The 20,972-nt window shown below is 37.6% G+C and overlaps 1 protein-coding gene across 2 annotated transcripts in view; it reads right to left on the bottom strand.

Moving 5' to 3' along the window:
• Nucleotides 1-20,972, bottom strand: part of PTPRO (protein tyrosine phosphatase receptor type O) — a 223,414-nt gene that overhangs the window by 13,996 nt on the left and 188,446 nt on the right. For both annotated transcript variants that reach the window (XM_079140391.1, XM_079140392.1), the window contains 6 exons: nt 19,281-19,316; nt 16,208-16,289; nt 6,841-6,931; nt 4,078-4,154; nt 3,063-3,197; nt 2,719-2,841 (listed from right to left, as the gene is read on the bottom strand). In XM_079140391.1, the coding sequence (XP_078996517.1) occupies nt 2,719-2,841; nt 3,063-3,197; nt 4,078-4,154; nt 6,841-6,931; nt 16,208-16,289; nt 19,281-19,316 (544 nt within the window). The remainder of the gene's footprint in view (nt 1-2,718; nt 2,842-3,062; nt 3,198-4,077; nt 4,155-6,840; nt 6,932-16,207; nt 16,290-19,280; nt 19,317-20,972) is intronic.

The raw sequence follows: 20,972 nt of genomic DNA, 5'->3' as shown, positions 1-20,972 counted from the left end.
TTAACCACATTGTCCCCTTGGTACCTAAGGTCATACATTACTGGCAGTATGCAGTGCCTCCTAGATATGTTCTAGGGCTTTGTTTTAGACACACACAGCATGAAGGCTACAAAGATGCTGGCTGCCCTCACTGCTGTCTTAAGAGAGTAAAGAAAGTAATCCATGCATAATGAATCATGCAGAATAGCAAGCATTCCAAACCATGAAGAATTAAGTATCCTCAGTCACTAGAGTCATAAAAATGCCATCTATGTTCAAGTGCTGATGATAATTAGCTTAAGACTTATACATTGTTATATATCTATAAGTCTATATGTATTCAGCTGAGAAAGCACAAGGTGATATAAAATCAGAAACCCATTAAATTAGTCTCTCCGTAGATGCAGGGCAGCCGTTCTAGAATTGGCGTTAGCACTATCAGCTACATAACACACATTCTCTGGAAACCAACATGTTTTTGCCAATCTTTTGTATCTAACTCTTAGCTCATCCCAAATTTCTGATACTGGAAAGTGACAAGCTATGTGTTGTGGTTGCTGTTTTAGTTTCTTGTTAAAAGAGAAAACCCTTCTGATTTTATCTTACTTAGTTATCTCAAATTTCTCATATTCTGATATCTTCATTTATGTAATTTTATCTTGTTTTACTTAGAAAGTTTACTTATATCCATATAGAAGGAGCAAAGAATGGCATAAATAACACATGAAGCAATTAGAAAAATGCATTCATTAGCATAGTACAAAGTTCTTTGGTTAATTTAACCGTCATTGTACAAGCTTAAAATTTAGATTCTACATACTGATGGCCAAAAGGGGGCACTGTGGTATCAGGCGCATGCATCCACTGTAACTGCCTTACAGAAGAAAACAGTTATTCAACCTCATACCTGCTGTTCAAGCCCTTCATTGGAAGCCATTGAAAGATAAGTCACTGTTCAAGACGAAGGACAAGAAGTAAAGTATTGACCATGTAATGATCTATGTGACTGTTCCCTGTTAAGGGAACAGGCATGGGAACAAATCCCATTTTGTATTCTGCAGTTTATTCTCCCAGATGCAAACCTAAGGAAAGATCTGTTCTACATTCTCTAACAGTTTGCACTGGATTTCTGGCTGAAATAACTAAGAAAGAAAGCTTAGTTGAAATGGCATTAAGACTGAAATGTTTTTCTGATGGAAAGTCTGTTGACACACATAGTGCTTTATTATCGTTGAAATAATTCATTCACTAACATATTCATTACACAAAAATGGAGTTCTTGTTTCTGAAACTCACAGTATCCCAGGGGAGGGAGACGTGAAGACAGGAATTATAACCACAGTGTGCTGTGATGGAGCAGTATGCGTGAGACTGTATAGCAGAGGGGGAAAAAGGTCTCTGAGACCAGGGAAGGTTGGATAAAGATGATATTTGAGCTGACTGTGTCTGAATACAAAAGTGCTTGGGGAATAAGGAAGAGACAGGCAGTTAAAAGGAAGAGAACAGCATGAAACCCAGTCTGTTCCCAGCACACTGGAACTTGCCTAAATTTTCATTGCAGTATAAGTTGTGGTTAACTATCAGTCATTAAGTGATTTATCTCTTGTAATAACAGTATTGTTACTGAATGTTCATGTAGTTATTGATATGGGCAACCTTTGTTTCCATTATTCATATGAAGGGTTAGCAAACTTTTTCTGGAAAGAGTCAGATAGTAAATATTTTAGGTTTTGCAGGTCATACAGTCTTGGTTGCCACGCAAGCTTGATACAGTACCAAAGCAGTCACAGAAAACACAATAAACAAATATGGACTGTATTCCCATAAAACATTATTGATGTATACTGAAATTTGAATTTCACATAATTTATGCATGCAATACTCTTTAAAATTTTTTTCCAACCATTTGGAAATGTAAAAACCATTCTCCTCTTATAGGCTTCACAAAACAGCCAGTGGATTCATTTGGTCCACAGGTTGCAGTTTGCCATTTCCTGGTCTAAACCATGAGGAAGAACTGTTTCTACGCAGGGAAGAACATGCAATGAGGACTTTCCTTTTAAATTTTGCCCTCAACAGACAACAGATTCAAGTGAAAAACACTAGTCAACATTCTATATTCTAAGGACGCTTCATGGGTAGAAGACAACAGGGTGACTTTGGTTGATGTTAGCACCTGTGTCTGATGCAGAAATATTCAGCCTGTGCTGAAAAACTTGTCATCAGGGAGAAAGCTGGCCTTGGAAGGCAAATAGATTTTTCTGACATTCAAGAGAGCTATGGAATCATGTTTAATAAGATCTAGAAGTGCCATCTGAATGATGAAAAGCAAACCAGAACAAAATGAGGGAGAATAGAGCAAAACCCAAATTAGTACCTCTTGGTTTAAATGTTTGATTTGAAAGTGCCTTGTGGATCTTAACTATATTCACTGTTAATATTAAGTAATGAGGACACATCCCCCCTGATGGCGTTTGGTTAACCGAGTCTTCTATTGCCCTTGGCTCCTTTGAGATGGACCAGTGCAGACTTTTTATTTCCAATTTATCCATACCATCCTTGGTAAAGTAGGAAACAACTACACTAAAGGTGGAATTTTTTTGAGGGAAGCAGTGTTGCAAAGCCTGAGGTTCTCCTTATCTTACATGGCGGTGGTAGGTTACCTGGCATTTGCCGTGGGGGATGGTGGTAGAGGGGTCGGCCTGGGGACAGCACCTGCACTCCTGCTTGATCACTTACATAATTGATCCGGAAGTGTCTACAGGCCCAGTCGTCTTGCTCGTCCTCTGAGATCATCTCCACCGTGATGTCTCCGTAAGCTATGGGATCTTCCGTGAATGGCCAGTAATGGTCACATTTTACCTGGAGTGAGAAGAACATAATTTCTGAAAACAGGCTAGGTAGGTAATTAATTCTGTGCTCATTTAGGGAAAGCAAAGGTACTTGCTTCTGAAGAACCACATGGTACTATCATGAGGATGAAAAACAAAGTAGGCATGAAAGTTTCTGTTACACAGCAAGAACTTCAGGAAGGACAGAGGCTGTATTTCTGCAAAGCAGTAACAGCTGGGGTAGACACGCACCCTCCTTTTCTCATTACACTGAGTGAGCATGACAATAATCTGAGACTTCTGTTGTAGGACCATCTTCCAGAAGTCATTTCTGGTTTCAGGCAGTGGCCCCTGGGTGGCGATATACTCCTGGGGCAAGTTGTATCCCTGAAAGATAACGACAAGGTTATCACTCAACCAGCCACTGTCAACACCAGATGCCATTCCATACCATGGGGAAAATGGAAAGTTTACTGAAGATAAAAGTGGCAAAGGATCACAGGTCTATGCAATGTTCTTCCTTTTCTCATCAAAGAGGCAATCAGAGAAACCTACTCTATAGGTCTGTGTGGTTTGAAGCATTGTTCTGTGGGAACCTGTAAAATCACATCCACACCTTCCTATGACAGCAAACGCTATCTTTATAGGTATTTTCAAAGTGCAGGTGCTCTGATCGGGAACCCTTTGAGTTTGGTTACTGAAATTGAAACTTAAACACAAGAAAGATGACCTCTACCATAATTATCTACATTTCTTTAAAAATTTTTTTTTTTTATAAATTATTCACTTATTTTTAAATTTTTTTACAGACTGCATTTTGATTCATTGTACACAAATGGGGCACATCATTTTGTTTCTATGGTTGTGCACGATGTAGACTAATACCATTCGTGTAATCATACATGTACATAGGGTAATGACGTCTGCCTCATTCCACCATTTTTCATACCCCCTCCCTCTCATTTCCTTCTACATAAAGTTCCCCCATTCTTCTCTCACTCCCCAGCCCCCATCCCCATTATATATCATTCTCCACGTATCAGGGAAAACATTCAACCTTTGGTTCTACATTTCTTTTCACAGTCCTTTAACAAAGAAATCTGAACATCTCCCTTATCTTGATTCTGAAATAGAATAATAAAAATTGTTCTCAGAGTTTCATCACTGGGTGGAGAATGGCCCATGTGTGACACATCCATACAGCCTTAGTTGGGCCCTGGTTGGACTGTAGTCTCCAGCTCTTAGATGCCTATTTTTTTCTACTTACAGGAATATAGTTGGCATTGATGTAGTCTGCACCTTCTTCCTCATTCATGGAGACTAGTCTCACTCGGCTAAAGTCATCTACAAAGAGTAAGGAGAAAAGAAAATAATAAAAATCAGGATGGAAGAAAAATTTATTTTGACTCTATCCAATATGAAGTCAAATCAGTGAGTGATGGAATATAGATAATTTACAGTAATCTGGTATTTTAGGCATTCTTCAATCTTAGTTTCTTGTTTAAATGAGTATATAAGTATCTCCCAACTGTTGTTTTTTCTACACGAGCTCTTCTATTCTCGGAAGAATTATCTCCAGGGTTTTGGGAGGTTATGAAGAATATTCACAGATTTTATGGAAAGTTATAAGTACATAACCTAAATACATGATTTCCATCTCATCTAAGGACAGCAATAAGTTCAATAACCTTGGGAAATCTAGAAAAGAGAGAATCCATGGAATTTTAAAGATATTTTAAACTTAATTTATTTTAAACTTAATTTAAGTTAAACTGACTTTAAACTTAAGTTAATTTAAGTTAAACTTAATTTAAGTTAAACTGATTTTGGGATTGTGTCAGGGCCTTGGACATACTAAGTATACACTGCACTGCTGAGTTACACCTCAGCCCTGATTAAGTATTTTTTTTAACCGTGTACTTTAAAGGTATACAACATGATGTTTTGAGATTGCTACAGTTGAACAAATTAACACATCTGTCACCTCACATATTTATATATTTAATAGTCACTAAATATCTGGTCACAGAACTCTGTGTGTGTGTGTGTGTGTGTGTGTGTGTGTGTGTGTGAGAGAGAGAGAGAGAGAGAGAGAGAGAGAGAGAGAGAGAGAGAGAGAGAGAGAGAGAAAAGTACCTTAAATCTGCTGTCTTAGCAAATTTTCAGTGCCATATAATATGATTGACTATAATCCTTATGATGTACATTAGGCCTCTGGACTTGTTCATCCTATGCAACTGTGATTTTGTACCATTGGAGCTATATCTTGCCATTCCTCACCAATATTCTAATCTCTGTATTATATATTTGAATTCTTTGCTTCTGTTCTTTCAATAGATTTGAGACATAAATGAAGTCACTCAACATTTTTCTTTCTGTGTCTTTCTGAAGACTATTGTATCATTTTTTAAAATTTCATTATAATTTAAGCTCGTTATCTTTATCATTTTTCTTCCTACTATTTTTCTTGAGTAGACTCATGTTCTACTCCATGATTTGATCATTAATTTTGTCTTTATTTTTTCTGATATGAAGAGTTAAGGTGATAAATGTACCTAATGAGTATTGCTTTAGTGCAAACCTGTGGGACGTGTTCCTTATTTGGCAGAATTAGACTAGATTGAGCCATGTGACAGAGGCCTGGCTTCTAGAAACTGCCAGGAGGCATGTGGTGCTGTGTGGGAGTGGTTTCCAGTCTCCAGGAATTTTCCCCTTAAGAGAATGGCTCCCCTAACTCCACCCTATTCTGTCCATCACAAAAGAAGCTCCTCTTGGTCCTGGCCCCCTTTACCTGTGTGTTATAAATAAAAAAGAGTTGGGCTACTCCATTTTGTAAGAGGCCAGAGCTGGTGTGGCCAGACCTGTCACGCCCCCTCTCACATAAAGAGAGTATTGGATCTTGTGTGTTTATTGAGTAGATAAGTTTTTCGTAAAAGATAGAAAAACCGCCAACATCCTCCTCCGGCAGTTAACCCTTTTCTCCACACAGGACACGGCAGAGAGAACCCCAACATATACCAAGTGTTTTATAACATGTAAGGTTCAGTTTCAAGTAATTAAACATTTTTGTGATAATTTCTTCTTTGACCCACAAATTTATTTTAAAAGTGTGTGGAGTATGCACACACAAATATGTTTGAATACTAATAATCAAATTTGGTGGTACAAATGTAGAATTGATAATATTTGTGTTTGGAAATTTTCACAATAAAAAGATTTTTTTAGAAAACAAATATGTTTCTGAAATGTCTAACTGTGTTAGTTTTAAAATCTTTTTATTATTGATTTCTAACTTAATTAAATTTGGGTGAATGTGATTTATTAGTGCATGGGTTTTGTTTTAAGATAGATTTTAAGTGGGAAAAGTAAATTCTGAACTGTGTACAGATGTGGGATGTTATTGTTGTAGCACTCCCTAGTTTTATCAAGAAACTATACGCAGGATAGAGTTTTCTCTCTACAACTTTTTCAGTCTTCCCTTTTCCACTTTTCCATTCTTTCCCAGTTCACCTACAGCATAGCAGAAAGGACTATTAAATCTATATTTGAATGTATTTAATTGTCCTGTAAGTACTTATATTAGTTTATTTCTTTGAATGTTGCCTGTTATTACAAAATGCTATACAACAACTTTGCTTGCCAGAATTCAAAGAGAAAGGCTTTGTAATTCCTTGCACACCCTTTCCAATTGCTTTCTTCCATTATCAATGAATTCTCATAAAATACTTCATGAGAGCACAAATTATCTGATTTCTAATTTTGCTAAGTCTCCTTGATCTCCAAAGGGTCAAATGGTCATTTTTTTCTCTTCAGATACAATTCATTTGAAAGCACAATATTAAATCTTCCTCCCCCCGCCGATAGGATCTAATGACATTAAAGCAATTGTAACATCAGTGCAATTGCAGAGATGACCTTGAGGTTCAGATCACAACTGATGTGCATGGAGATTGGTGAAATGGATTAATCTGCAATAATGGTCATTTGATCTTTGAAAGATAGAATTATGATTGGCAGGTGATCATCTTACATGGTAGGATGTTCGTGTAACGGTTTTTACATCGGTTCAGTGGGAGATCTGCAGCAAAGTGTGGAATATCCAGTCCAATCAATTTCAATTCCTGTAAATGAGAGAGAATAGATTTGAGATTCCTGTACAAAGTGTGGACTGGATGGGTTTGTTGTTCACGTTGGCTTACTGTTCACATTGGATCATGATTTACTCCCTGTATGTAATAGAATTATCACCTGCCTTTGGCAGGATGATGCTGCAGTTGTTCTGTCTGTCAGAGAGTACTTCTCCTTTCCACTGTTATCAACTGGTTTTGGCCAGCAGACTTAGAGAGAACTCATGTACAATTAGAAACTTTCAATGCACTTGCTCAGCTTGATTTGCCCTCTTGTGCTTCTGCCATCTGCTGTGCAAAGTCATGCCCAGTGAAGTTGCTAGTCCCAGGATGAGGAGACACATGGCCTGACTCTGACACATGGCCTGAAGCAGAACTGCCCCAGCTGAACCACAGGCATAGGAGTGGGAAAAACAAATGTTGTAGGCCACCGAGATTTTGAGGTTGTTTCTTCTATCACATGATCACAGTAGGAGCTGTCTAATACAACACAAACTCCTTGAGCAGTTTATCCATAATTTAGAAAAGCAAGATCTATGTATATAACTCCCAAGGCGTGGATAATTTGAAAACAGAAATGCTTTCCAGGTCTTCAGAGGAACAGGGTAACTAAAATTCACGCAACTTAGCATGAATTCATGCATTTCACATCCTGTTAGAAAACCTAGGTATTTTTTCTGTAGACAATAAGCCTTAGAGAAAGTGGTTAAAATCATTAAAAAAAAAAAAGAAAGAGAGAGAGAGAGAATGACAAGTAAAGCATAGAGAACAATCTCCATGTTACAAAACTTAGGATTAGTAATTATTAAATATATGGTTACAGATTCTCAAAAATAAAGATAAATCAGTGGTGTATAGGTGAAACTTTCAGTGAAAGTAAAAATATCCAACTAACTGTCTGCATATAACAGTACTTCTACAAATCCCATTTCAGAGGATACACTGGTAAGACAATTTTTATATAAACAGATAAGTCATTTCAAAAAGGTTATTTTACTAGAAAAGGTGGTTCTAGGTTCCTATGCCATTTGTATTATAAGAAACAAGGTGATTATGTCCCAGGCCACCTGGATTTCCCGGAGGCATGGTCACATTGTGGTCTATGTGAACCATACTTGCTGGAGTTGTGCAGTGAACAACCAATGCAGCAGATCTGGTTACATTCCTCCGTGAAGTTTAGAGAAATAATAGCAAATAACCAGATAACCATCTATACAGGGGACTGCTTCTAGAGTGTGCATCTTTCTAAAAGATGATGAATAAGGCAGTACAAGAAACAACTGTATAAATTTTATTTACACATATAGGATATTAATATTGCTCATAAGTTTTACTCTTTATAATTCCTCCAATTATTGCTTCAAGGAGTCATAGCTAGAGGAATACTTCTTGGGGAGAAGAATTTTAGAGTTTTCAAAAGGCTTTTGAAAAAATTTGGACACATTTGATGATACTCTGAGAGACTGAACATGTATATATCTTTTATGCCTTTTGTTTTAATTCAAATGTTCTTTGCAAAATATGCTTTAGAAATCAAGTTTTTGGGTCTTCTGTTGCTTTCACATGGAAGAAGAACCTTAGCAACTTCCCTTGGGCTTCATGACATATTTTGAAGGGTTGTAGCCTGCAGTCAACATGATGAATCAACCTAACATGGTCTACATTTCTCTTTCCCTCCATTTTTCTCTTTCCCTCTGATTCCTCTTATTTTTGGCCTTTTAAGATCACAAAATCTCAAAAATTTTGGCATAAATTGAAGTCATTCTCTCTTATTTCGCTGGCCCTTCCTTCCTTCCTTCCTTCCTTCCTTCCTTCCTTCCTTCCTTCCTTCCTTCCTTCCTTCCTTCCTTCCTTCCTTCCTTCCGTGTATGGTACTAGAGATGGCGCCCAGTGATACTCCATCATTGATTTAAATCCTCAGTCTTCATTTTTATTTTGAGACAGGGTCTCACTAAGTTGCTGAGGCTAACCTCAAACTTGTGATCCTCTTGACTCAGCCTCCCAGTTCACTGGAATTACAGGCATGCACCACTGCACTTGGATTGAAATCATTCTTAAAGACAAACTGTCAAGTTGAGCCTCAACTCACAAAATTAGGTTTTTTTTCTATGTCAGAGAAAACCCTGACATGCCAATGACTGTAAGCAGAAACTGGTCACTGTTACTTTATAACTATTTTCCATTTTAAAGGATTTCCAAAGGCTGACTATATTTTCCTTGTAAGAAACTTTTTTTTTTTTTTTTAAGCAAACTTGAGCCAGATCATTGTTATTTTTAGGTCAGTTTTTTTTTTGATTGCTGTAAGCTTATTCAAATGATGCTTTCATTGTTTAAAATATGTTTAAGTAAACTTTGAATTGTGTAGAGGGTAATGAGGAGAGTGAAGGGGTGGGAGGGTGGGAAGGATGGTGGAATGAGATGGACATTATTATCCTATATACATGTATTATTACATGACCCACGTGATTCTGCACTGTGTACAGTCAGAGGAATGAGAAGTTGTGCTCCATTTGTGTACAATGTGTCAAAATGCATTCTACTGTCATGTATAACTAATTAGAACAAATTAAAAATTAAAAATAATTTAAAAAATATGTTTATTTACCTTCTATAGAAAGTGTCTTTAGAGATAATTTGTCAAATAATCTCACCTATTTTAATGTACTCCTATACACTGTATGTTATTGGGGGGGTAGTTTTGATTAGCATCAGTTTAATTACCTGTGAATAAGCTAATAATCTCTCCATACTTCACTGATTTATAGTGACTGTCAAATAGAATAAACTCAATGAATACTAATGCAGCGCTATTGATAATGACTTTGAAATGCTTCTGCTATGATCTTTGTTTGTTTTGCTTTTTCTGGTTCCATAAGTTCTCCCTCCTTTGCCATTTGTGCTAACAGACCAACAACTCTCCCCCTCCTGTTCCTCCACTTTGGGGACAGACTGATAAGCCACAGGAAAAGGCCCCAGATACAATAGAAACTGTGGAAACAGATTGAGGCTGAGAGTTGGCACACATATGGAAGCTGACTAACTGATAGAACTTTAATTGTATGTTGCCTCGCCACTGTAAATGCCCTCAGTTGATAAGAGAGGCTTAATTGGTTGAACGCTGGAAATGCAAATTGCCAGAGTTGGACCGCAGCAAAGCAGTAGCTGCATGTATACACAAATGCTTTGCAGTCTTTGTAATTTAGCCTGTCACTAAGTGGAAAATCAAATACTAAGTTTCCGGTTCAGTAACTTTGCAGTTATTTTCTTTCCAACCATATGGAAACATCAGAGACTGAAATCTTCATAAAGGCAAAGTATGGAGGTGATGGCTTGAACCCAACATAAATCTTTTTGAATTTCCTTTTGCCAGTTTTGTTTCTAATATAATCTATCTTTTTTTTTTTTTTTCTAAGCTATGTAGTTATCTGCAAAGGGTTGAATGATTATCTCCAAAATGCTATGTCCATATTCTAATCCCCAGAACTAGTGAATGACCTTATTTGAATGATAGGTCTTTGCTCTTGTTAGTCATTAAGAATCACTAGAAAGCCATGGAGACATGGAAGCAGAGATTAGAATGAGGTGGCTACCAGCCAAGGCATCCTGGAGGCACCAGAAGCTGGAATAGGCAAAGAAATATTTCCACCTAGAACCTTCAGAAGGAGTGTAGTCCTGCTGACACATTGTTTTTGGGCTTCTGTTCTTGATAATTGTGAGAATCAATTTTCACTTGTCTTAAGACAACAGGATTGTGGTAATTTGCTATGGCATCCCTAGGAATTAGGGAGTCCAGAGACTGAGAAGTCTGAACCAAGGTTGCAAGGTAGATTTCACTCTGAGACTTCTCTTGGCTTCTAGGAAGCTACCATCTCACTGTATACTCACATGACTTCTTTGTGTGCATGATGGGGTGGGGGGAGAGAGAGAGAGAGAGAGAGAGAGAGAGAGAAACCCCCACTAGTGTCTCTTTTTATAATCCCACCATGAAGGCCACACCTTTGTGACCTCAACTAACCCTAAGGACCTCCAAAGGACCCATCTTCAAGTGTTGTAACACTGGAATTAGGGCTTCAGCATATGAACACTGGGAGAGTAACAGACATTCAGCTCCATAATCTGCATCATCGTTGTCTGAGAAGAGCACAAATTGTATTCTGGTCTTGGAGTTTGTAATATCAGCAGGTGACAGTACTTGGTGCTTACTTTGGGATAAGGTGGACATGAGAGTCAGATGAGCTAGATTACTAGACTACTTATTCATAAGGACAGAACAAGTGTGGAGAAACAAAAGAGGTTCTGTCTACAGCAGTTAAAACGATTCAATGGGACTGGACAAGGTTTGGCTATTTTCAGGTAACCTCAAAGAGAAGAAAGTATTGTATTAGTTCCTGGGCCTGCATAACAAAGTTCCATAAACTGGTTGGCTAACAACAAAAGAAATTTATTGTCTGGAGCACAGAAGTCTGAAACCAAGGTGTCACAGGACACAGGCCCTCTGACACCTGTAGCAGGAATCCTTCCTGGCCCCTTCCTGGCTCCTGGTTGTTTCTGGCAACCTTGGACCTTCCTTGACTCACAGCTGCACACTCCAGTCTCTGCCTTTGGCAAGGAATTTACTCTGTCTCTGTGTCTTCCCATGACTATCTTTCTACAAGGTTAGCAGTCAAGGAGTTCCAGGGGCACAACTGGTGAGCACAGTACTTACAAGGACACCAGTCATATCCTACTCCAGCATGACCACATCTAAACAAATTGCATTTGCAACAATCCTATTTCCACTAAGGTCACATGATTAGGTACTGAGAGGCTAGGGCTTTAACATATCTTTGGAAGGGACACAGTTTAACTCCTACCAGGTACCTTAAGAAAGAATAGGGCGCAGTTATGACGGGAATCCGAGAAGGGTAATGTAAAATGAGATAAGAAGGGAATCAGTCTCAAGAAAGTCTAGCAAGACCTAGCTGATCCCTGGGCTCTCGTATGTGATTTAGGGGCAGCACTCCAGTCAAAGCAAACATTACAAGTAGAGGCCCTTGGAAACAGAACAAAATCTAGAACAGAAGAAGTAAGAGAGAGAAAAACTCAGTTCTAGAAGCAAAGATCACTTGGAATAAGAATGCTGGAAAGGACCTGAGGTGCTCTTCCTCTCCCACCCCCTTGTGGTGCTGGGGATGGAACCCAGGGTCTCATATATGCTAGACAAGGGCTCTACCACTGAACAGGACTTGTTTTACACAAGTAAAAACAGTTGCAAATGAGGCTACTACCAGAAATCAAAGATCATCCCTTTTGAACTGGTTGGCAGGATCTAGCTGTATTTTAATCTTTGTAGCCACATTTTAGAACAGAGGTGATGAGGACTTTTACTAGCATCCTGGTCAATCATGAAACCCAGAAATTAGACACAGAACAAGCAGCATGTGGTGTGGTCGTGGCCCCTCACATGCCAGGTTCTGGAGTCTGGTTCTTCAAAACCTTTCTCTTGTGAAACATCAGAAGCTTGATTTTAATCCCTTGGTCCCAAACCTCTTTAAGAAAAGATGTACATTTTTGTCAGAAAGATAATCAATCTTTTCAGTAGATCCAAAATCAGATGCAGAGTGAAAAAGGGATTTATTCAGTGAACTCAAATTAGCAACTTACATAGCTTCATGTATGACTTATAGCTGTATTGGTAATATATGTAAATCCAGACATTAGTTTCAATTTGCATAATGCTTATAAATGATGCAATTTCTCAGTGTGAGGGTGATTTTTCAGCGACAGATCAACATGAATAAAAGCAGTATAAGCATTCATTGTAAGCAGAACAAATAACTGTTCAACTACTGGAGGTACCTGATTCAGTCATCTTAGTACCCTCTTGGGTCCCCAGTAAGAACTGGAAACATTTTTTTCCCTTAAACCTCAATGCCTGTTAATTTATTTCAGGAAAATTTGAGGGCTTCCATGTAAAAGGTCTGGGGTACACCCAGAAATCAGACCTAGGAACACAAGGTCTCTCTGAAAAGAGCTGATGCTGAACCTAAAGATGTGGTGGGTGAGATGAAGTTGAGAGTTGGCAATGCCTGGAGGCTGTCACCTGGAAAAGGAAGTAAGACCAGTGGGTCACTGTTTGAGCAAATGTTGGTCTAAGATGTACGTACAGTCTAAGCCTGTGATTTAAAAGGCTCCTAAAGAGTGAGCTGTATTTTTCCCACTGGAGCATGCATGCATGTAAGGAATTGGCACCAAATAAATTGTGTGATTGACAATATTCTAAGAATAAAGATAAATTTAAAATTTTCATAATAAATAAAAATCCTAAATACTTTTTCAAATCATGGAGAGATGGTTAATACTATGTATAAATTTGGCTTGACTACAGTATCCAGTTTTTTGGTCAAACACAGGTCTAGAAGTTGCTATGAAGGTATTTTTAAAATGTGATGAACATTTAAGGAAAGTAAATAAAAATAAATTGGATGGGCCTTATCCTACAGTCGAGTGCATGAAAAGAAAGACAGATTCCCTATGGAGGAAGGAATTCTAACTTTCTACAGCCTTCAGACTCAAGACTGCAACCTCACCCCTCCCCTCGGTCTCTAGTCTGATAGTTGGCCCTCCAGATTTCAGACTTGCCGGTTTCTACAATTGTATAAGCCAATTCCTTTTAAAAAATCTCTTTCTCTCTGCATATATATTTCATTGGCTATTTATGCATCCTGTTGGATTCCTGGAGAACCCTGAGTAACACACATGGGTTGTAAGGCTTAGTTGTATCTTTGTTCCATACTTCGTTCAACATTTCTCATGAAACGCTGTAGGTCTGGGACAATTCTTAGTTGTTATACTCACTGCAGAACATTTAATATCCTTGTCCTCACCTCTTAAATACTATTAGTATCCTCTCCCAAGCCACTAAAAGGACCTAAACCAACTCCTACACATTCCCAAACTCCCTTGAGGGACTGATTGGTACTTGACCAGTTGAAAACCATTGGTCTAGTTCAACCTACCCATTTTATGGGTGAAGAAATTGAGGTTTTGAAAATATATGACTTTTTTCAATAGTAATTATTGGCAAATGGTAGTGAGTTGGATTGCTATTTTAGTACATTCCTAACTTCCTTATAAATCCTAAATGTGTTGATTTACACATCGAATGTATAAAAGCCCTTAGCATATGATAAATTGAACATTTAGCACATAAAATGTACAACTATTCTTTACTTATTTAAAAATTTTCTTTCATTGGTGTATTATATTTATATAGAGTAGAGGGATTCATTGTTGATGTATTCATACATGCACAATGTATGATAATATAATGTGGTCAATTTCATTCCCTGTGCTTTACATATTTTTATGGCACTTAAAGCTAGCTTGCAAATCGCTTATTGTTAGCTCTCCCCGTGCCCTCTCTACTTGGGAGTAATGCCCTCTTTTGGTAGCTAATTCAGCCACATTAGCTCCTCCAGTAAGAGTTTATGTGATTCTTCCCTCTCTGACTGCGGTTGGTCTGAATGGGCACCATGATCCAGGCTAGCCCATCAAAACTCTCTGCTGTTAATTTGCAAACTACAAATGAGATAGCTCTTTTGGGAAATTATGAAAATAAGAGGATGGTGATGCTCAGGTGTTACTGATGGCCTTATTTTCCACTATGAAAAAGAATTTGGCTAGCACTGAAAGAAAGGGAGACCAAAACAGAGAGAAGATCAGAAATGAGAAATATAAATAGGGGGCTTACTGGGCTCTAGCCCCTGCTTCACACATTGCTGCAACTGGAATGCTCCTGTACACTTCCATGGTTTAGCTACTCGATCCTTCTTTTGATTATATGAGGTGCCATAGTAACTTTTGCACAAATCCCCCTTTCCTTTGGTCTTGCCTAGTTTGAATTACGTTTTTGTCACTCACACTAAAACAATATTTCCTTTTCACTAGAAAATGACTTACTGCATATTGAAAAATAACAATGCAATTCAGCAACCATTAATAGTTACATATGGGTTTGAGGGCATTAATTGTAAGTTCCCAGCAGAGGTAATGATATTAGTTGTGCCACCAACGAATTTAATCTCAAAGGAATTAGGAGAATGTGGGAAGGTGCGAAGTGTAGCTATATCAACATTTTCCTCGCCATAATCAGAAACATCCAATTATTATTGCAGAGTTTTGGCTTCTTGTTTTCTTATACAAACTCTTCTTTAATTGATAGACTTTTCTGAAATGCTGTGCTCACCATAGGTCTCTGATTCAAACTGAATTTCAGTTCTTTGAGATTTAACACTTGGCATAGCATCTATAATTTGTTCAGCACCTGCAGGCGATGGATAACTGAGCAGGCTCTGTGTGGAATCTCTCACAACACAGGTGGTGATTAGGGGGTTTGTATTTGATAATATGTAAAATTCTTCTCATCCCTGAATTCCCTGTAAGAATATTCACATCAGGACTATTGCTGCTTTTTACAGACTAAAGCTGTCCTTGACAGATGAAGGGAAAGAAAAAATGAACACAAAGACAAAGCAAAAGCAGCTGCTTTAAAAGAAAAGAGCACTTGGGCTTAAAAAAAAGCTACAGAATTTAGAAATGTCACTTTATCTTTCCCATCATCCTAAATCATTGACCACTCCAGACATGCTGTGGAAACCTGAAGAATAAGAGGCGGTTATGAGCTGCGAGATGTGTAGGAAGAACAAGTAAGGATCAACTATTCTTCCCACTTACTCATTTCCATCTATTCTGACACATATTTTTATAGACTCACAGAAAAAATACGTGTGCTGAAAAAAAAAAAAAAAGAGGTGTTGGTAAATTTTCTTTTTTAAACAAATCAATTGTTACTCACTGTTGCCAATTTTTCCAAGGAAAGAAAATAAAATTGCACAAAGATATATTAAGTAGTGTGCCAGGAATCCGAGAGCTATGAGATCCCCATTCCAGACTGTTACACAAATGGAGTTTAGTTTCCTTCACCAGCTGCCCTCACTGTGGCCCAAGCTGCATGAGAAGCACACTAAAAATTTCCTGGTTTTCCATGATGGCTTCTCCTGTACCTGTATTTGCTTATCTCAGAATCTGCATCTATTCTTTCTCTTCATTTATGATAATCAAGCTCTGGCTATTGGTCAAGCGTAGATGACATTTGTCTGAGCCAGAAGCTGAGGCCAAGATCAACACAGGCAGGCACTGCCCAGTGAGCAGGGCAATGTCCCCAACACAAACCTCACCATTCCCTGTCCCACCCATTCCGGAACCTCCATAATGCTTTACCCAACTCACCTCGAATTGGAGAGAAAATTTATAGTCGGAGTCTTTGGCCATATCCTTGATGTAGGAATCAAAGTCATCCAACTGCACTGGGCTTTGTCAAACACAAGAAATGTTGATATGTATTAAATAGTGTTTAATACCATACTTCTTAAACATGCACACTCTTCTTGAGAAAAATAGAAGTTTTACTTCTCCAAGATTAGTACTCATTTTTATTTTATTTTTTGGTTCAATTTAACAATTTCTAATACATTATAATTCAAAAAAGGGGCATATGTATTAAACTTTCCTGAGATAGGAAAAAAATCTAGATTTATTTATATATATATATATATCTGCATGCACATGTGTTATTTTTAGGAAGTTCCAGCATACCGGGAAGAACAGAGACCAATTTGAGTTATAGTTTACAGTTCTTTATTTACAACATGATCCTGGGAATTACCTAACTTTTCAGAGAGTCATTGTTGTCATTGATTAAATACTATAGTCATACCTATCCCACAAGATTGACACACAGTATGTAAAGAAACTTATGAGTTTAACAACTTTAATAATACAAGGAATTGTGCTGCTAGAGCAGAGTATCCCCAGAGCAGAGACTGGTCAGCAGGATGAAATTACCAGGGTCTGACCTGAGAAAGCCATACTCAAAAGCTTGCATGCTCTCTGAAAGTATTGAACTGGCTCAGAAGGTTATTCAAGTAATATATCCAAGCTTATGTTTCTACATCTGCAGCAGAATTTTTCACCTGTGTGTGTATGTGTGTGTGTGTGTGTTTCTATATAGGATTTGTTTTTATTTTTTGTAGTTTTTTGTAGTTGCTTATCTATTCTAGAGCCTACCTATACCAACCCACTCTCTGATTCTGTAGAATGCCGTATTCTGTCACCTAACCCAAGACTTCCTATTTGGCAGGATCCATAGCTGATTTCCCTTAGTCTTGTGCCATGTCGCACAGCTTATATTATCTTTCTGTGGTTTATGTCTTATTAGGAATTACACAAAATTTAATAGATATTTTTTAAAGTTGTGGATCAGCTAATCAGGTAGGTTAATTTGTGTTAAGGTTTTAGTAGACTTTAAAGGGCATTAAACCTCCCAGATAACAATTTGAAACTCTAATGATTTTACTTAACAATAATAACAATAATAATTCATACTCATAAAGCACTCAACAGTGCATAAATATTCACATATGTTATCTTGTTTGGTTGATCCCCAAGGTAGCCATGGACAACAGTAGCCCTGTGCTCCCAATGAGAGAGCCAAGGGTGAGGGAGGGAGGTGAGAAGGACAGTATCAGCAGGCCACCAGTGGTGAAGCTCTGTCTAGAACCCACACCGGGTGAGCCCCAGTTCAAAGCTTTTCCCACTTCAAACTTGTTATCTTTTCAAAAGAATGGCTGAAGTTGGGACTCCTGTCCTGGAATGGACTCCATTGGAACTGCACTCTCTGGCTGCTGTCGTTGAGCAGGCCATTGAACTTAAGGTTGGATTTAACACTTCTAGTTTTCATCTAGAAAATGGGAGCACATTTAGGGAAGGCAGATCTAAGAACAAATTTCTAGGTTAGAAAAAGCAAAACCAAGAAGCAGAAGGGTCATATGAAAGCATATGGCAGAAGAGGAGAGAAAGAAAGCTTGGAGGGGACCAGGGACCAGCAAGACAAAGAATTAGAGGGAAAGGGGAGAAGAGGTGAGGAAAAAGAAGATGGAATGAAAATAAGTACAGATTAAAAAAGAAAGAAAGAAAAAATAAAAGACAAAGACTCCAAGGGGACATGGTAGTGATGGGGCATTTGAAATGAAACAGGAAAAGGAAAGAGAAGGAAAATGAAAGTAGAGGGGAGGTCTCTTGAGAAACACAGAGAAGGAGGTGGGCAGGGAGGACCATGAGAAGAGGGAGGAAGTTGGTTTGATGTGATGTTTCTGACTTGGGGACAGGTCCCACCACTCCTAAACCTGTTGCCGAGGTCTGGTTTTTCCTCTTGTCTTTGCCTGGGTCTGCGGAGGAGCCACCTCTGAAAGAGTCTCTGCTTTTGTCCTGAGATCCTGTCCTCTGAATGCTGTGGTCTATGCTTCTCTAGGTCACTTGACAGACCAACTGATAGTTGTGGACAACAAAGTCTTTCCGCTTAGGTCAACTATTTCTTCCAGGTGACAGTGACTCTCTTCTGTGGAGGATGGCCTTGGGCCTCCTATGCCAGTTGGTCAAAGCTAATGGAATGCATACTCATTTGAAAAAACTTAGGGGATTTATCCTGCATCTGTGTGCTATAAAATTATAGACCACTCAAGGCTAAATAAAAAATGTGTTTACATCGAATTTTCTTTTGAATTATATCACTGATTACCCCATGATTATTTTCTATCAGAGTGGATGACAGAGACCTGCAGGGAACCCTAATCATCTCCTTGTACTTGTGCAGCAATGTTCTATTCTAGGAAAGTGTCCAGAGTGAAGTCAGTGTTTTTTGTAAAAGTGTTCTACTCTTTATTTGTGGAATTTTAAGAAAAGGGCTGGAGGTGATCATCTAATAGGCTTTTGAAACCAACTGATGGTTAATTTTCACCCAACAGAATCATAACCTTAACAGTTTAGTGGATACATAAGGCCACAAGCTAGCTAGAGGAATTGTCTCTCCTATTTATTATAGGGGTTTTTCTGAGACAGAATTATCAAAGTATTTATTCTAACATCATAAAGTGAAAAAGCCTTTCACTGAAATAAACACAATTTCAAAAAACAAACTGGCAAGGGTTTTTTATTACCTTTGATATTGCTAAACACTAGATTTTCATATGCTTAGAATTTCTTACTTCTTTCTATAAGACTTTTATAATTCTTAACAATCCATTCTTCCTCAGATTTCATGTGGTAAAAATGGTCTTTATTCCTGCCAAGGTTTCCATGACCAACTTCCTTAGTGGTCTCTCCACCCATATACTCACAATAAGCACTTACCTCTTCCTTAATCATCCCTCTGTTTGAAATCAAGGAATTTTTCTTTTTTAAGATTTGGGAAGTTAAGATCATAATTATAAAAACCTTTTAAAATGAAATAGTAAGAAAAACTTACTTAGTCAGTTTCCTCTTCTTTAAACCATTTTTACTCCTGAGAAATAAAAAAAAGACAAATTTATCTGGGCAAAAGAATTGATTAATATACTGATTAAACTTGAAGAGCTTTAAATAATTATATCGACACCTCAATTTTATTTAATTTTCATTAAATATACATCAGGTTTGTTAAATTACTTTTCCTTACATGAGACTAAAATGATAATAACTTCAGATTCTGTTTTAAAGATTCTTAGATTGTTGGAACATACTTGTACTTTATAGTTCATATTTGCTAAAGAACTGAGTTCTGGAAACACTGTTTTTAACTCCTGGTGAATAAGCTGCTAAAGTATTTTATAAATACATAGAAGTATCTACTACCCCTTATTCCAGGTTCTGTAGGCAAGAGGGAAGAATTGGGAAATAAGAGGGAGAACTAAAGAGGAGAAGGTATGTTGATTTCTTAATTCAAGACTAAAATAAATTTTTCTGACATTTTCATAGCGTATGTGAATTCATGCTATCAGAGTGGACATGTAATTATACAATTCTCTAGCATTGCTTTTATTCTTTTGAATCAGGTTTTAAGCATTTTGAAGAATTGGACCTATTACACACGTCTTATTAATTCCTTAATAGTCTATAAACTGGAATAGGAAATGCTTATGCATGCTTTGCTTAATGACTTTTGCTTTAAGATATTTAAGGTTTCATGCAGCAGATAAAATAACTAACCTAAGTTAGTTCATGCTAAGATAGTATCTATTGAAACACCATTATTGGGTTTCATTGTCTTACGTAAATGATGAATGTTAAAACTTAATTGAGTGTATATCATAGTAAATGTTTGTTATAAGAATTTTCAAAGGTCTTTAAATATATTTAGACTTAAAATATTTTTAAACTTATGTGAAAACACATGTTTTCATTAAACAAACATCTGTAGTAAATAACATGCTGTGATATAAGTACCTCATGTACCAAACTATTTATATTAAAATTGTGAATGTTTGAATGCCTCTCTTCCTGAAGTCCTCAGCAGAATGAAGAACTACTTTCTCTGTTTTCATAGCACTTTAATGATGGAGCTGTTCTCATGTTGTAAGATTGTGAGGTGCATGCAGGAAGACCAAAGTCCCTGAAACCCCGTGGAGCACACAGTGGGTGGTCAATAAATGCTTTTCCAGTTGAACTGAATTGAAACAAAACATCCTTGCCATGTAACCCTCACAGCTTCTCTTAATGATTCAATTACGATCTGGATATTAGACTCGGTCTTGTGAGATCCTGTTTGGGGCGAAAAGGCTTGTGGATGGAGAACAAGTCATACAGGTTAGGAACTGCAGGAAAACATCCATAAAGGGGGTGCTTTTGGGGTAGTTTTTATTTCTTCCATTTCTAAGTGAAGACAATCCATTCAGTAGTTCCTTTCCTATTTTTCCTTCCTTATTTTCTTTGCCTTCTGCACTTGAAATTTAGAGGGAAATTTAAATTCTAGTTTTTACTCTACCCCTCCCTTATCCTTTCAAAAAGCCAGTGTAATGTTGGGTATAGCTATTTTATTTAGGCATTTGGAACCTAAAGAAATACTGTTATGGTTTGGATGAGCTGTCCCTCAAAAGCTCACATGTGAGACAAAGCAAGGTTTGGAGGAGAAATGATTGGGTCATAGCCTTAACCTAATTAGTGAATCAATCTCTGCTGGGAT

Source organism: Sciurus vulgaris, assembly GCF_902686455.1.
Source record: "Sciurus vulgaris genome assembly, chromosome: 5".
Lineage (NCBI taxonomy): Eukaryota > Metazoa > Chordata > Mammalia > Rodentia > Sciuridae > Sciurus > Sciurus vulgaris.
This window is presented reverse-complemented; position numbering and strand designations above follow the sequence as displayed.